The sequence below is a fragment of the Calonectris borealis genome, chromosome 1 (genome assembly GCF_964195595.1).
Source record: "Calonectris borealis chromosome 1, bCalBor7.hap1.2, whole genome shotgun sequence".
Lineage (NCBI taxonomy): Eukaryota > Metazoa > Chordata > Aves > Procellariiformes > Procellariidae > Calonectris > Calonectris borealis.
The window spans coordinates 219,820,125-219,834,759 of record NC_134312.1 but is presented as its reverse complement, the minus strand read 5'-3'; the positions used below and the strand labels follow the sequence as shown (position 1 = coordinate 219,834,759).

Here is a 14,635-nt window from a genome sequence, read left to right as displayed (position 1 = left end):
GGCGGCGGTGGGGGGCCGGGGGGGGTTCGGGGCAGCCGGATCTGGCGGCCGGCGCATCAGAAGAGGTTTGTCTTGAGGGCGTTGGGCTTCCGATGGAAGGAGGAGAGGACGCCGGAGAAAGGTCCCGGCACGGCTTCGGCGGGCTGCCAGGCCTTCAGCAGGTCGGCGGCGTTGGCGGCACCGCTGCTGGTGCTGACGCCGGGCCAGATGGGCGCCTTGAGGGGCTGGGGGGGGTGGCCGGGTCCCATGGGCGGCCCCGCGCCGGGGCTGGGGCTCAGGCTGCTGCCGGGGCTGCCGAGGCTGCCGGCGGCGGGCAGGGATGCCGTGCTGTCCGGCGTCGGGCTGCAGTTGGATTCCTTGGACTCGTCGTCCTCCGAGGAAGAGCGCGGCTCTGACTTCTTGCCGGTGGCGCCGGCGGTGCCGCCGGCACCCTTGGCGTTGGCCGCCCGCTCCTGCTTGCGGAATTTGGCTCGGCGGTTCTGGAACCAGACCTGGAGGGGACGGGAGGGGACGGGAGGACCCCGCGCCGCCGGCCACGGGGATTTGGGGAACCCTCGGGGTGCAGTCAGCTCCGCAGCCCCCCCGCGTCGGGGTGCTCGCCCCTTGCAGCACCCCCACTCCCACGGGTGAAACTTTTTCCACTGCACCGGGGGGTGCAGTCAATGTGTCTAAAACCAGCGACTGACTTCGCGGTGTTGCTGCCGGGCGCCGGCAGCGCTGCGGCACGAGCCCCGGCGATGCCGGGGGGGCTCTGCAGGGACACTGGGGGGGTCCATGCTGCACCCCTGCCTGCACCTTGCGGGGACAGACCCCCCCCCACGCACCCTGTGCCCCCCCCCGGCTTCCCCACGGTGCCAACCGCGGCAACAGCCCCGCTCGCCGTCCCCGCCCGGGAGGGAGGTGACCCCCGAGGTGGGAGCCCCCTGCCCCACCCTTGGACCCCCCCCAGCGTCCCTCCTGCCTGCGGGATGCCGAAGGCCAAGGGCAGGTCGTGCCGCCGCTGCGGAGGGGCGGCTGCCGGGGCCGAGCCGTGCCGCCCCGGTTAGCGCCAGCCGCCAGTCCGGCCGTATCCCCCAGCCTCTCCACGGCACCGGGGGATGCTCCGGGGGACGGGGGGGAGAGGGGTCCCACGGGGCCCTTCACCCCCAGAGCATCCCCGGTGCAAGGACACGCTGGGGGGGTGGCCCAGGCACCAAGCTGTTCCCTGGGGTGTCGGGGACAGGGGCGCTCGCTCTGCCGCGCCGGCGTCTCCCGCTGCTGCCCCGATCGCGGCGCTGCCGGAGACGGATCTGGGACCCGCCGAGGGGGAGAGCCAGGGCTGGGGCGCAGCGGGACCCACCAAAGGCACCCAGGGCGATCCCTCCTGAGCTGTCCCCATGTCACCGAGCTGTGGGTGCTCCCGCTCCCTTCCCTGGGCCGTGCCTGCTGCTCTGCTCCCACCCGGCCCCCTGCACCCCAGCACAGCCCCCCGCACCCTGGCACGGTCCCATCCCCCCGGCACGGCCCCGTGGTCTCCCAGGCACCCACCGAGCACCTGCCCGTCACCCGTGGAAATGGGGGACCGTGGTTTCTCCCCCGTGTGCTGACAAAATGAATCACCCCACGGTGCCCAAGACGCCGACAGAGCCCCAGACCCACCCGAAAAGAGAGGGCAGGTGGGGACCCCCCACCCCGAGCCCTGCACACCCCATGGCCGGCACTGCGGGGGCCGCTGGACAGATCCCCCCCACTGTGGGGTGTCACCCTCCGTATTGACCCCCCCCGAGCAGCGTCCCCCGCTCTGGTCGCGTCCCTCCGAGGGGCATCGCCCCACTGGGCGCCTCTGCCTGCAGCGAGACCGGGCGCCCCGCGGTGCCGACAAAGGGGGGCTGCACTGATGGGGGGGCTGCCCTGGCAAAGGGGGGTCTGCACCAACAAGGGAAGGCTGCACCCACGAAGCAGGGGCTGCACTGCCGCAGCGCCGGTCTCTGTCCCCCACTGCCTTTACAAACCCACCCGACCTCGACACATTCGGGACCATAATAAACCATTGCTGCCGGGTGCCAGCGCAGCGGTGATGGGGCACGGCCCCCCCATTCCTGCCGGGAGCCGGGCTGGGCCCCGAGGGTTTCCTCCAAGCCCCCCGGCAGAGCAGGGCTGTGCCCGCTGTGCTCCCGCACGGCGCTGCCCCATCCCGTCCCCCGCTGCTGCGGTGACGGAGCCGGCAGCAAAGCGGCAGGGTCCCGGGCGGGGTCCCCAACCAGGGAGCCACCTGCACCCCGGCTCCCGGTGCAGTGGGAGCAGAGCCCCCCGCTCCATCCCCGAGCAGCTCACCTGCACCCGGGCTTCGGTGAGGTCGATCTTGAGGGCCAGCTCCTCGCGGGTGTAGATGTCGGGGTAGTGGGTCTCGGCGAAGACCCTCTCCAGCTCCTTCAGCTGGGAGCTGGTGAACGTCGTCCGGATCCGCCGCTGCTTCCGCTTCTCGTTGATGCCCGACGGGTCCGAGAAGAATTTGTAGGGCACTGGGGAGGGAGAGGAGGGGGTGAGCGGGGCCGGCACGGCGGCAGGGAGGGCAGGGTGCACCGGCAGGGTTGCACCGGGCAGGGGGTGCACCGGGCAGGATGCACCGGGCAGGGATGAACCAGACAGGGATGCACCGGGCGGGATGCACCGGGCAGGGATGCACCCGGTGGGGACGCACCGGACCGAACAAACCGGGAGGGGATACACCGGGCAGGACCCAGCGGCAGCCCACCCCGGGCAGGGCGGGCGCGGCGCTCGGGCGCTCCCCTCCCCGGTCCCCTTCGTTCGTTGCCGCCGCCGCCCCCTCGGCGGAAGCGGGACCCCGGGCGGCGGGAGCGGGGCCAGGGGGGAGCGCGGTGCGGGGCCGGGGCCGGGGCCGGGGCGGGGGGAGCGGCCGGTACCGTCCGGCGGCCCCTTCGTTGTCGGCGGGTCCGCGGACAGCGCGTCCACGGCGGCAACGAAAGCGGAGCGGGGAGGGGGGGCCCGGTGGCCGCGACCCCCGGTCAGCCCCGCTCCGGGGCCGCCGCCGCCCCGGGGACCTTGGGGGCTCCGCGGCCGCGCACGGCCGCGGTACCGGCGGTACCGGACACCGGCGGCACCGGGAGTCGGCGGCACCGAGGGCCGGCGGCACCGAGCGCCGACGGCGGTCGTTACCGTCGGCATCGAGCCCTGACCGTACCGAGCACCGACGGCACCGGGAACCGGTGGCACAGGCCACCGGCGGTACCGGGAGTCGATGGCACCGAGCGCCGGCGGTACCGAGCATCGCCGGCACCGGGCACCGGCGGTAGCGGGTACTGCCGGTTCTGGGAATCGATGGCACCGAGCATCGGCGACACCAGGAACCGACGGTACCGAGCACCGTCGGCACCGAGCATTGCCGGCAGCGGGTACCGACGGTACTGGGAAGCGATGGCACCGAGCACCGACGGCAGCGGTTACCGACGGCACTGAGCCATGACAGTACCGGGCACCGGCGGTACCGGGCACTGACGGCGGCGGGAACCGACGGCCCGAGTACCGACGGTATCAGGCACCGGCGGCATCGAGCACCGACAGTACCGGGCACCAACTGCGGTGGGAATCGACGGTACCGGGCATCGATGGCATCGAGCACTGACGGTACCGGGCACCGACGGCGGCGGGAAATGACGGCACCGAGCACGGACAGTACCGGGCACTGGCGGCATCAAGCACCGACAGTACCGGTCACCGACGGCGGCGGGAACCGACAATACGGGGCACCGCCGGCACCGGCGGCGGGGGTCCGCGGGTCCCGGGCCGTTACCTGCCGAGTAGGGCGAGGGCTGGTGGTCGCGCAGGGCGCCCAGGGCGCAGTTGGCGGAGCCGAGGGGGGGGCAGGCGGGCCCGGCGCCGAAGCCCCCCCGCATGGGGCTGTACTGGAAGGAGCCGGCCTGGCTGCAGGGGCTGAACTCGTAGGCGGACGCCTCCATGGCGGCCACGCAGGAGTCGTAGGAGTTGAGGTAGGAGTAGTCCATGGCGAACATGGAGCGGCCCCGGCTGCCGCCCGCCCGTTACCGCCGCCGCCTGCCCGCCGGCCCCCGGCCCGCCCCCGCCATCCGCCGCCCCGGCCCGCCCCGGGCCGCCGCGCCCCGTAAATATACCGGCGGGGGGAGCGGCGGACAAAGGCTGCGCTCGCCGGGGGCTTTTGCATGACAATATCTCCCGGGGCCGGCGGGCGCAGCAGGAGCGGGCGGAGCCGCCACCCCCCCCGCCGCCCCCCGCCCTTAACCCTTCGTGGGCGCCCGCCGAGCGCCGCACACACCCCCGGTCCCCCCGGCCCCGGCAGCCGCGCACGTCGGGGCGGGTGGTGGGGAGCGGCCCCGCTGGCCCTGCCGGTGTCCCGGCCCTCGGCAGGGACCCCCCAGGACCAGCAGCAGCAGCCCCGGGACCAGCCCCGGCCCCATCCCCAGCTCCCCCGTGTCCCCATCCCGCCAGATCGTCCCTGTCCCCATCCCCATCCCATCCCATCCCCATCCCATCCCAATCCCATCCCCATCCCCATCCCATCCCATCCCCATGACCATCCCATTCCCATCCCCATGCCCATCCCATCCCATCCCTTCCCATCCCCATCCCCATCCCATCCCCATCCCCATCCCTTCCCCACCCCATCCCTTCCCCACCCCATCCCATCCCATCCCATCCCCACCCCATCCCTTCCCCACCCCATCCCTTCCCCACCCCATCCCATCCCATTTCCACCCCATGCCCATCCCATCCCCATCCCCATCCTTCCCCACCCCATCCCATCCCATTTCCATCCCATCCCCATCCCCATCCCCATCCCCATCCCCATCCCATCCCCACCCCATCCCCATCCCACCCCACCCCATCCCATCCCCATCCCCATCCCATCCCAATCCCATCCCATCCCCATGACCATCCCATCCCCATCCCCACCCCCATCCCATCCCATCCCCATCCCACCCACCCCCCCAGCTCTGGGGGTCCCCCCGGGGGGGAGGGTGCTCTGGGGGCTCCTGCCCGGCCCCAGCCCCCACCGGCCCAGGGGGCTGCAGGACGACCCCGGGGTGGGGGAAGGGGGGACACTGGGCACCCTGGACCCTGGGGTCCCCCCCCGAAGGTGGCTGCCTCCGTCCTGCACCCCGGGGACCCCCGGCCTGGGGGTGATGCCTCCTCGGGGGGCTGGGGCATGGGGGGCACAGACAGCGTCCGGGGTGGGTGGGTGGGGACATGGGGGTCCCCTTCACCGGGGGGGCTCTTGGGCCCAGGAGCAGGAGGGCAGCGGGGGCACCCATGGGTGCATGGGGGGGGAGCAGGGGGCTACAGGGAGGTGCTCAGCCCCCCTTCCTCTCCCCGGAGGGGCTCTGCCCTTTGCCCCCCGCCCCTCCCCTCCCCTCGCTCCCCCCCAATTTGCAGCCCGGGTGAATTTCAAAGCCCCCCCTCCCCCCGGCCCAGTAACGGCTTCGCCCAGTTCCAGCGGCCCGGGGGGGGCGGGGGGTTGGGGCCATTTCCCTGCGGAGGGGCCCAGCGGCTGCGGGGGGAGTGGGGAAAGGCCGGATCCTGCCCAGGTCCTGCGGGATCGGCGCTGCCCGCGGGGCAGCCCGGACCCTGTCCTGCCCCACGTCCCGCCCCACGTCCTGCCCCACATCCCGCCCCACGTCCCGCCCCACGTCCCGCCCCGTGTCCCGCAGGGCAGAGCCGGTGCCCCCGCTCCCCGCCTGGCTCCCCTCGCCGGGAACAGCCCTCGCCGGCCGGGTGCCCCTGCTGCCACCCGCGTGGGCCGGGGCCGGGGCCGGTCCTTCGCCTGGGACCCTCGGGACGCCCGTGGGCGCGGGCAGGGGCTGGTGGGTGCTCCCCACCCGAGCCCACCCCAGCTGCGCCGGCCGAGCGGGCAGGTTGCTAAACAAGTTAATTAGATCACGGAGCTGGAGGCTGGCGGCTGAGCCAGAGCCCCGACTGTCAGGCTGCTGGAGTTGTGAAAAAGTTAATTCAATTAAGTTTTCCCTCTAAACTAATTAGGCAGCAATCTGCCACGCAAGGAGCTGCTGCTATTGCTACCCGGAGCCAGGGGCAGAACGGGGCGGGGGGGGCGAGGAGGATGAGGGGGATGAAGGGGGAGAGGAGAGGGAGGGGGACAAGGGGGGGAGGGTGAGCGGGGGGGTTGGTGAGCTGGGGCGCCCCGTCCTGTCCCGTCCCATCCTGGGGTGGGGGGCAGTGCCAGGGAGACCCCCGTGGGAGCTGGGATGAAGATGTGGGTGATACCTCCCGATTTTGGTGGATGAAGGAAGATGGGTGCTGGCAGCAGGGGCACCCGTTGTCCCCAGCATCGCCCGATGGGGTGGGGGTGCAGGCTGACACCCCCCCTCCCCCAATGGGTGGCAATGGCAGCGGGGAGGGCTGGGCACGGCGGAGGAGCCGGGGACAGGGACCCCCCGTCCCTCCATCCCACCGGGCTCTGGGGGCCATCCGGGACCCGAGGGCCATGTCCGTGGGTCGGGGCCCCTCTGGAGCCGGAGGGGCTGACGGGACCCCTCTGACAGGACCCCTCTGACGGGACCCCTCTGATGGGACCCCCTTTGGGCACAACCCGGGTCCCCGGCACAGCTCGAGTCCCAGCTTTGTCGGGGTCATTGACCAGGCACAGCCCGTGCCCCATGACGCGCCCGATGGCAGCACCCACAGCATCGTCCCATGCGCCGTCCAGGCTCTGTCACCCCACGGGGACCCCCATGCTGCGGCGCAGACCCCCTGCAGGTCCTGGTCCTGCTGCCACCGGGGCGGCTGGTCCCACACCACACATGGCCCAACTGTGCCAGAGGCCTCCGGCCGCTGCCGCCGCTTTGTTCCCGGTGACAAAGCCCCGAGCCGGGGCTGCACCGAGGCCCCTCCGCTCGCTGGAGCTCGCCTGCCCCTAATCGAATTAGGAGCCCGGCACGGGGCTGAAGGCTGGCGGTAATTGAATTTCCCCCGTCGCAGCCTGATGTTTCTCCCCTCCAGATCCTGCCTCCCGCTTATTGTTCCCGGCCCGGCTGCGGTGGCACATTTATTTGATCTGTCAGAGGGAGCCCTTTCACCCGCTGTTTGCTCAGAGGACGCCGGTGCCGCGCCTCCGGCACAATTAAAACCAAATAAAACGACCGGGGAGGGCCCCGTGTGCCCCCCGGCACCGCCCCGGCCGGGACGCTCCTGCCGAAGGGGTCTTTGCGGCTGCGCTCCCCGGGGGGCTGGCATGGCACAGCATGGCACGGTACAGCATGGCACAGCACGGTGTGGTGTGGCACAGCACAGTTCGGCATGGCATGGCACAGCAGAGCATGGCATGGCACAGCGTGGTAAAGCATGGCAGAGATTGGCATAGCATGGAACAGAATGGCATGGCACAGCAGAGCGTAGCGTGGCACAGCATGGCACAACCTGACACGCCACGCCACAGCATGGCACAGCACAGCGTGGTGTGGCCTGGCATGACATAGCGTGATGGTGCAGTGTGGCATGGCACGGCACAGCACAGTGTGACATGGCATGGTGTGACCCAGCACAGCACGGCATGGCACAATACAGCACAGCATGGTGCCGCGTGGCATGGCACAGCATGGCACGGCATGGCACAACATGGCATGGCACAGCATGGCATGGCACAGCATGGCACAACATGGCACAACATGGCATGGCACGGCATGGCACGGCATGGCACAGCATGGCACAGCATGGCATGGCATGGCACAGCATGGCACAGCATGGCATGGCACAGCAGCCTGGCCGCGGCTCCCCGCTCTCCCTGCGTCCCAGCAGCAGCTCCAGGCAGGGAGGGAGCCCGTTCCCGCTGCCGTGCAGGAGCACCCACGAGAGCCCCGGCACCGGGGACCCCAGCCCGGCGGTGTCGGCGTGGGGGTGCTGGTGTCGTGGCCGTGGCACACAGGTGCTGGGGTGGGTCGGGCACCCATCTTCATCCCTGGGGTCAGCACACCTGTGCCCACCCTCGCACAGCACGCTCAGCGCTGTCCCCCCCATCTCACTGCAGGACCCACCATTTTCAGCCCCGTTTCTCCTTGCAGCCCCCCGGTCTCGGGGCCTGGCCGGCGCCTGGGGACACCCCAGGGATCCCGGCTTTGCCCGTCAGCTCCGCGGTGCCATCCCGGCGCTGCCCGTCCTGCACCGGGCTGGTGGGTGCTGAGCCCCCACGTCTGCGCTGAGCGTGGGGCTGGCATTTGCGGGAGGCTACAGCAGGTTTGGGGATGCCACTTGCTGTCCTGTGAGGCACCCCGGTGTTTTTGGGGACCCCCCTGAGCCCTGGCCCCCCCTGCACCCCTGCCTGGGCCAAGGACACGAAGGCGCAGGTGATTCCCCGGCTGCGGCACGGGGGGAGCGGCAGGGACCGCGCCAGCAAACTCCCCTGCGCCCGTGGGGCCGGAGTCAGCCGAACCCACCGCGGGGGCCGTGCCTGGGCCTCCACCGGGAGCAAACCTGCACCTGAGAGCGTCCGGAAAAGCCCAGCGAGGCCCCAAAACCTTTCAGGGGAAGAGAAACCTGCCCGGCCCGACCTGCTCTCCTCTCGCTGGTCACCTCGCGAAGGCCAAATCCTGCCGCCAGAGACCCCCTTCCCCACCCAGCCCACCCCGGGCACTGCCCCCCGCACCCAGCGCGGGGACGGGCTCTTCCTCTCCGGCTCCATCACCACCCACAGCCCGGGGGGTGGAGAGGAGCGGGGCACCCGCGGAGCACCAGCGCGGGCGATGCCCGAGGCGGAGCAGCCCCCCCTTGCCCCCCCCAGCAGCTCCGTTTCGGCAGAGCTTTCCCCCTTTCCCAGCCTTCCTTCCCCCCCGGTCGAGGGCAGCGCTCGGGTCCCCAGCGGCGTCACCGAATTAAGCCCCACGGCAGGAAAACGCGGCAGGGACGGAAAGGTGGGTCAAGGCAGCCCCCCAAAACCCTCGTGAATCCCCTGGAAAACGAGCGCCAGCGCCAAAACCAAACCCCCGCCGTGGCCCGGCAGCGCCAGCGGGGACGCTCGGGCGGGGGACGTCACGTAGTGGCTTTGCCGTGTCGGACGGGGACCCCGGCAGCTCGCTGCCACCTCCGACCGTGACCGTGACGTAGGGCTTATTAATTCGGGAGGGCTCTCTGCTCCGATTCCCTCTTGTATTTCATTTCCTACTCGTCACAAGCCGCCCCTGCCACACGTCACCGGCCGGAGGAGCCGGGGCTGCGTCGGTGAAGCGGGAGCTGCACCCCAAAGCCGCTCCCAGGGGAGACCCTCACCCCTGGAGCCCTCCATCGCTGCCCCGCCGCTGGCAGGTCCCCGGAGGAGCGACTGTGGGGGGTCAGGGTCAGCCCCCAGCCCTGGGGACCCGCAGGCCCGGCTGGCGGCAGGATCGGTCCCTGCAGAGCTCACGGGGACGGTGCTGGTCTGCAAACCCTCGTGGGAGAGCGAAACCTCCCACCTACAACCACGCAGGAAAAATCCAATTCTGCCCAGCGAGAGCCACCGTCATTTGTCTGGGCCGGGGACCTTTGCTCCAGCTCTGACACCGGGGACAGCTTGGGCAGCGAGGTCAAGCCCGGGGTATTAAATATTTCCCGGAAGAAAAGCAGCGGGGAGGATTTAGCGAGGGGTTTGCCCCGGGACGTCGCCGGGCCGGGCCGGAGAGATGGGCCGGCATTGGTCACGGCTCCCCGCGATGAGCAGGAGATGCAGGAGCCCCTCGGGGACGAGTCCTGCCCAGGGGCAACCCCCCGCGCTGCTCCAGACGCAGAAGGTATGCGCACACCGCGTTTATTGCAATAAATAAAGAGAAGCGGGCGAAATACAGAGTCAGAGTGCCCGGCGGCTTTTAGAATCAAGCTGTCGCACACTCGGTCCCTGTCCCACCCCCGTCCAGCGCAGTCCCAGCAAACCCAGCCTCCGCAGCGAGCCTCTCTTCAGGGGAGGACAAATCCTACCCGAGCTGGACACCCCGGCTCCCGGACGGTCTGAAATCTGCTTTTCCCTTTCTTAAAAAGCTCCGACACCTTCTCTTGCGCCAAGTGAAACCCCAGTGCCCTCCACCTCCACGTCCCCGAACGGCACCTCGCCACCCACAGCTACGCCCAGGCCCCCCTGCGCCCACCCCAGCGGATCGGGCAGCTCCCGCCGGCCCGCGCCCGGCTCCGGGGCAGCGGAGGCAGCAGGAGCGCGGCTCGGCCCCTGCCCCACGGCTGCCGGCCCTCCCCGACGCGGCCACATCGCACACTCCCAGTTCTGAGGGTATTTTATTGTCAACCCACGCTGCCTGCAGCGCCCGCTGGGCAGAGCGTGCTCCCGGAGTGCTCGTGGCTGCCTACAAGAAGTAAGTGATGTTTTCTGGGTTCAGAGGTGCTTGGATGTCCAGTTTTCGGGATTTGCTGTCTTTCTCCACGATCTCCAGCCGCAGGGTCGGCGTCTTCTTCTTCTCCTCTCCGGGGGAAGAGCTGTCGTCCCTGGTTTTCAGCAGCTGCTTGTCCGAGTCCTCCACCGCGATGCGCAAGGTGCAGCCCCTGGGCAGCAGGTCCTGCTCGTAGGCAGCTGCCAGCTGGTTCACAACGCGCCGCTCGACCTGGGGACGAAAAACCAGCTCCCGTCAGAAGACCCCGGCGAGCAGCCTCCCGGGCAGCTCTCCTTCCCACCCAGGATCCCAGGATCTCCTGCTCGTCCTGCTTATTCCCTGTCTCTTTCTGGAGCGTCGTGGCCGTGATGGTTCCTCCCCCAGACCACGAACATCTCCCCCCGGGAGCCGTGGGGACCCTCCTCTGTGGGACAGACCCACGCAAGGGCCCTCCTGGCTCCCCGTGCCGCGGGCGCTGCCCGTGCTGCGGCACGGGGCGCCTGCTGCGTCCTTGGCTCTACCTCGTGTTTGATAGACCGGGCGCCGTAGTGCAAGTTGTAGCCGTCGGCCAGCACGTCCATGACCTCCCTGTCCCAGAGGAGCGTGATGTTGTGCCTCGCCTTGGCCTGCCGGGCGAGGAAGAGGAGGAAGGGTTACGGATGCCTTCGAGCAACCCCGGCACCTCACTCCTTCAGCGGGGTGCGAGCGCCCGGGGGCCGAGGAACAAAGGGCTCTGGGCGCTCCGCCGGGCCAGACCCCCCAAAGCAGGTGGTCCCCTAATTCCCATTTAGCCCCCCGGAGAGCTCAGATGTGCAAAGACCCATCAGACAAATAACGTCTCTGAACGTGGCCCGAAGCTCATCCCTGCCCCAACGCAGGAGGAACCGTCCCCCACCGTCCCAAGAGGTCCCCACCCTCCCGAGTAGGGTCCCCTCGCGTGGAACAGCGTGTAAGACGATGGTAAAGACGTAAGCCGCTCTGCTTCCACATCGGGAGGATGAAGGCTTAGGCAGGGATTTCCTCCTGCTCATGCACCTCATGAGAAGTTACCTCTAAAGCCATGGATGGTTTTTACCTTCTTGGCCCAAAAATTCAGCTCCTTGTTGACAAGCTGGATGAGCTCCGAGTGGCAAAAAGGGAGAAAATAGACAATCTCGTTGATCCTGCCCAGGAACTCGTCTCGTCTGAAGTGAGCCTGCAGGGACAAGGGGTGAAGGTCAGCGGGGACAGGGTTGGTGACCCCGACAGGGACAGCGGTGACAGCGACGCTGCAGGAGGAGCTCCCCAGGGATCACCTCCACCTCCCACAGCTCGCGCATCTGCGTGGCGAGGCGCCGGCAGCCATCCCACCCCATGCCATGGGGCTGGAAACCCGTGCTGCCAGATCTCAGGTCATCAGGAGCACCTCTCAGCACGGCTTAGGGGAGGAATTAATTCTGGAGATGGCAAGAGGAACGGATCTCTCCTGCGGTGTAAGCCCAGCCCCGGCCTCTTCTGCCCTTTGCCCCTGCCCCAGCCACTTGCAGGAAAACCCCTCGCTGCTCTCCGGCACTCCCGGTTCCGAGGCTCCGATCTGAGCCTCCCGCCGGGAGGTCAAATTCTTGGTCTCTGTAGGAGCTGCCAGGTGAGCAGCGCCCTGAACTGCTTCAGAAACATCTTAATGTCATCGGGGTGCGTGGCTGCGGTCAGGTTCTCCTGGCCCCTCTGCAGCAGTGCAGCACCGAGCACACGGTGGCCCCGGGAGAGCAGAGAACCCCCCAAATCCCCCTGCAGCACTGCCCACCCCACGTCCCCCTTGTGTCTCACGTCGTTGCTCTAACGTGAGAGCACCGGGAGTGAAAAAGATGCTGTTATTTATTTCTGCTGGGTTCTGACCTTACTTCTCAGTGGCTGAAAATGAAAAAATGACGTCATGTCACTTATCTCACAGCTGGGAGAGGAACAGGGATATTGCATCGAATGACTCAGTGCCCAGGACACCTGAAACAGAAGCCATGAAAAAAAACCATCTGTACCTTCAAGATGGGGCGAATAACCTTCTCCTTGAACTGCTTGGAGATGGTTATCTTGTCGGTCGTCTGGACATCCTCTGAAAGACAGGAGGGCGTGGGGGGCGGTGAGGGGGCACGTGGGCTGCCCAGCTGCTGGAGGGTGGAGGAGCAAAGCAGCGTGACGGGGAGCCGGAGCCTGGCCAGGGGCGAGGTGGGGTCCGGAGGGGACTTCAGGACAGATCTGGAACCTCCACACTTGGTTTGGTAGCGGGGTGTCCCTGCACTTGATGCCCCGGACAGCGGGTCTGGGTCTCCCGTGGCTGCCCCTGCACACCTGGGTGCCCGAGGGGAGCACCCTACCCTGGCACGGCAAAAGAGCTCCGGCTCTGCCTCCGCCCGCCGCCCCACACCCCCAGGAGCTGCCTCCCGGCGGTTTCGGATAGCCGGAGTCCTCACTCGGCCTCCACGGACCCCGGCGGGTGGCCGGGCTCCGGCAGCCAGTGCCGATTACGTGACGCAGAGAGCAAACCATCACCCGGGGCCCGCGGCTGCCGCAGCTCGGCCGGGCACAGGAACGGTCCCGAGTCCCTTCAGCAACAGCAAACCCCAGGTCCAGACCGTGCGGCACCGCGCCGGCCGGAGCCCACTTCCCTCTGCCGACTGCAGATGGAGCCAGGCTCTGGCCGGCTCCCGAATCCCAGCTCTGCGCCACACCAGACACCCGAACGCGGGGTTCACCTGTCCGCCCCCCAAATTCACCTTCCTCCTCGTCTCTACTGCCTCACTTCTTCCTACGTCTTCACGCCTTGAACTCCACGCGCTGTTTAACACAGGGAGACCCCTCGCATCCAGATCCTGACACGCAGGGCGGGGGAGAAAGACCCTCGCGGGTGCTGGGTGCTGGGCGCCCTTCCCAGCTTTGCAGCCTCGATGAGGATCGTTGCACCCCCAGCAGCGGCGGAAGGGGCTCCCAGGCTCCGCCGGAGCAGCGCCGGTGCCGGCATGCATCGCAGCAGTGCTGCGGGCTCTGCAATCACCTTTCTCCTTCCCCGCCTCGGCAGACGCGAGCTGGTGCGTGGGTGCGTCCTGGGTGGGGAGTTTGCTGCGCGGCGCGGGGGAGCGGGACAGCGCAGCCCGGCCGTGCCGGCTAAATGGAGTGGGGGGGCTTCGGTTATAAGGATTTGGCCCATTTCACCTTTCTGCTTTCTGCTAAAAGACACCAAGGGGTCCTTCACTGAGCAACAAGGGATTTGGCACGGCGTTCCGCAGGGCAGAGCTGGCGAAGGCAGAAGAGACCGAGCTGCCCCCGCTATTCCGGTTTGCCACCTGCCCCTCCGCTGCTTCCGCTCACAGCTGCAGAGGTGCTGCGGAAGCAGCTCCTGCCCGCTATCTTTCCATTTATCTGCCCACCCCGGCATTTACGCTGACCTCCTGGCCACGGCCTTCGGGAGGATCTCCAAGCCAAGAGCTCAGTAAATTGCAAGGAGCCCCACGAAACTCAATTGAGGGCAGGCTTCTGAGCCCAAATGCATTTTCCGGCTAGGCGCTCTCGCCGCCGTTCGCTCACTGCAGCTGTCTGCTGTACAGTTCTAGAAATTAAAATTCAATGCTTTCCTCATTTAGCAGAAAAGTGCTTGGCATTTTAAAATGTTATTCCTGAAAGTTCAGTTGCAGGCATGCTTTGTCCTTTACCTAGTTTGATTGAAGTTTAAAGATTCTGAATTAAGCTTTGGCATCCACTCCTCAAAATAAAAAGGAAGAGACAGTGAGAAAGAAGCTGGAAAATACATTTGACGCCAAAACCCAAGGTTTTTTCCTGCTCCCGTGGAGCTGATGCAGAGGGCTGTGGTTCCTGGGCACAGCCGCAGCTTCTCCGGGCACTTCCCCCGGTGAGCAGAGCTCTCCAGACCAACCTTTAGGAAATACGGTGTATCCGTGACAGCACAGATACCCTAGATACCCTATGGAAGATGTGGTGTCCAGACATTTAAGACCATAAAAGGGTCTTAAAAAACCAAACAACTGATGGGTTTTTTAAAACTGATGAGAAAACAAGGGACGCAGCCGTCGTTCACGGCTGCCCGGTTCTCCACAGGCACCGCGGCACGGGACGGAGACGCTCTTTCCCCGTGCTCCGTGAGCCAGTGTCTGTGCTCACAAACTGCTCCGCATTTCAGAGCTAGAGGAGACGGGCATCACTGTCCGTCCGTCCGTCCGTCCTTGGCACAGCAGAGACCTACTGGTCACTCCTGGTGCCACTGGAGTTATCACCAAGCGGCTGGTGAAGGTGGCGGAGGGTTACGCATCAACTGGGAC

The 14,635-nt window shown here is 67.9% G+C and overlaps 2 protein-coding genes across 4 annotated transcripts in view; both read right to left on the bottom strand.

Annotated features, from left to right (window-relative positions):
• Positions 1 to 56: 56 nt before the first annotated feature.
• Positions 57 to 4,010, bottom strand: PHOX2A (paired like homeobox 2A). Its single transcript, XM_075140644.1, has 3 exons — positions 3,791 to 4,010; positions 2,314 to 2,501; positions 57 to 491 (listed from the first exon to the last, which is right to left on the bottom strand). Exons 1-3 carry the CDS (start codon positions 4,008 to 4,010, stop codon positions 57 to 59), a joined length of 843 nt encoding a protein of 280 aa, XP_074996745.1.
• Positions 4,011 to 9,744: 5,734 nt separating this feature from the next.
• CLPB (ClpB family mitochondrial disaggregase) overlaps positions 9,745 to 14,635 on the bottom strand; it is a 91,228-nt gene continuing 86,337 nt past the window's right edge. For 2 of the 3 annotated variants that reach the window (XM_075140460.1, XM_075140458.1), the window contains 4 exons: positions 12,344 to 12,417; positions 11,404 to 11,523; positions 10,850 to 10,954; positions 9,745 to 10,559 (listed from right to left, as the gene is read on the bottom strand). In XM_075140460.1, the coding sequence (XP_074996561.1) occupies positions 10,305 to 10,559; positions 10,850 to 10,954; positions 11,404 to 11,523; positions 12,344 to 12,417 (554 nt within the window). In that variant the 3' untranslated portion in view covers positions 9,745 to 10,304. The remainder of the gene's footprint in view (positions 10,560 to 10,849; positions 10,955 to 11,403; positions 11,524 to 12,343; positions 12,418 to 14,635) is intronic. The other variant, XM_075140459.1, reaches the window with a different exon arrangement.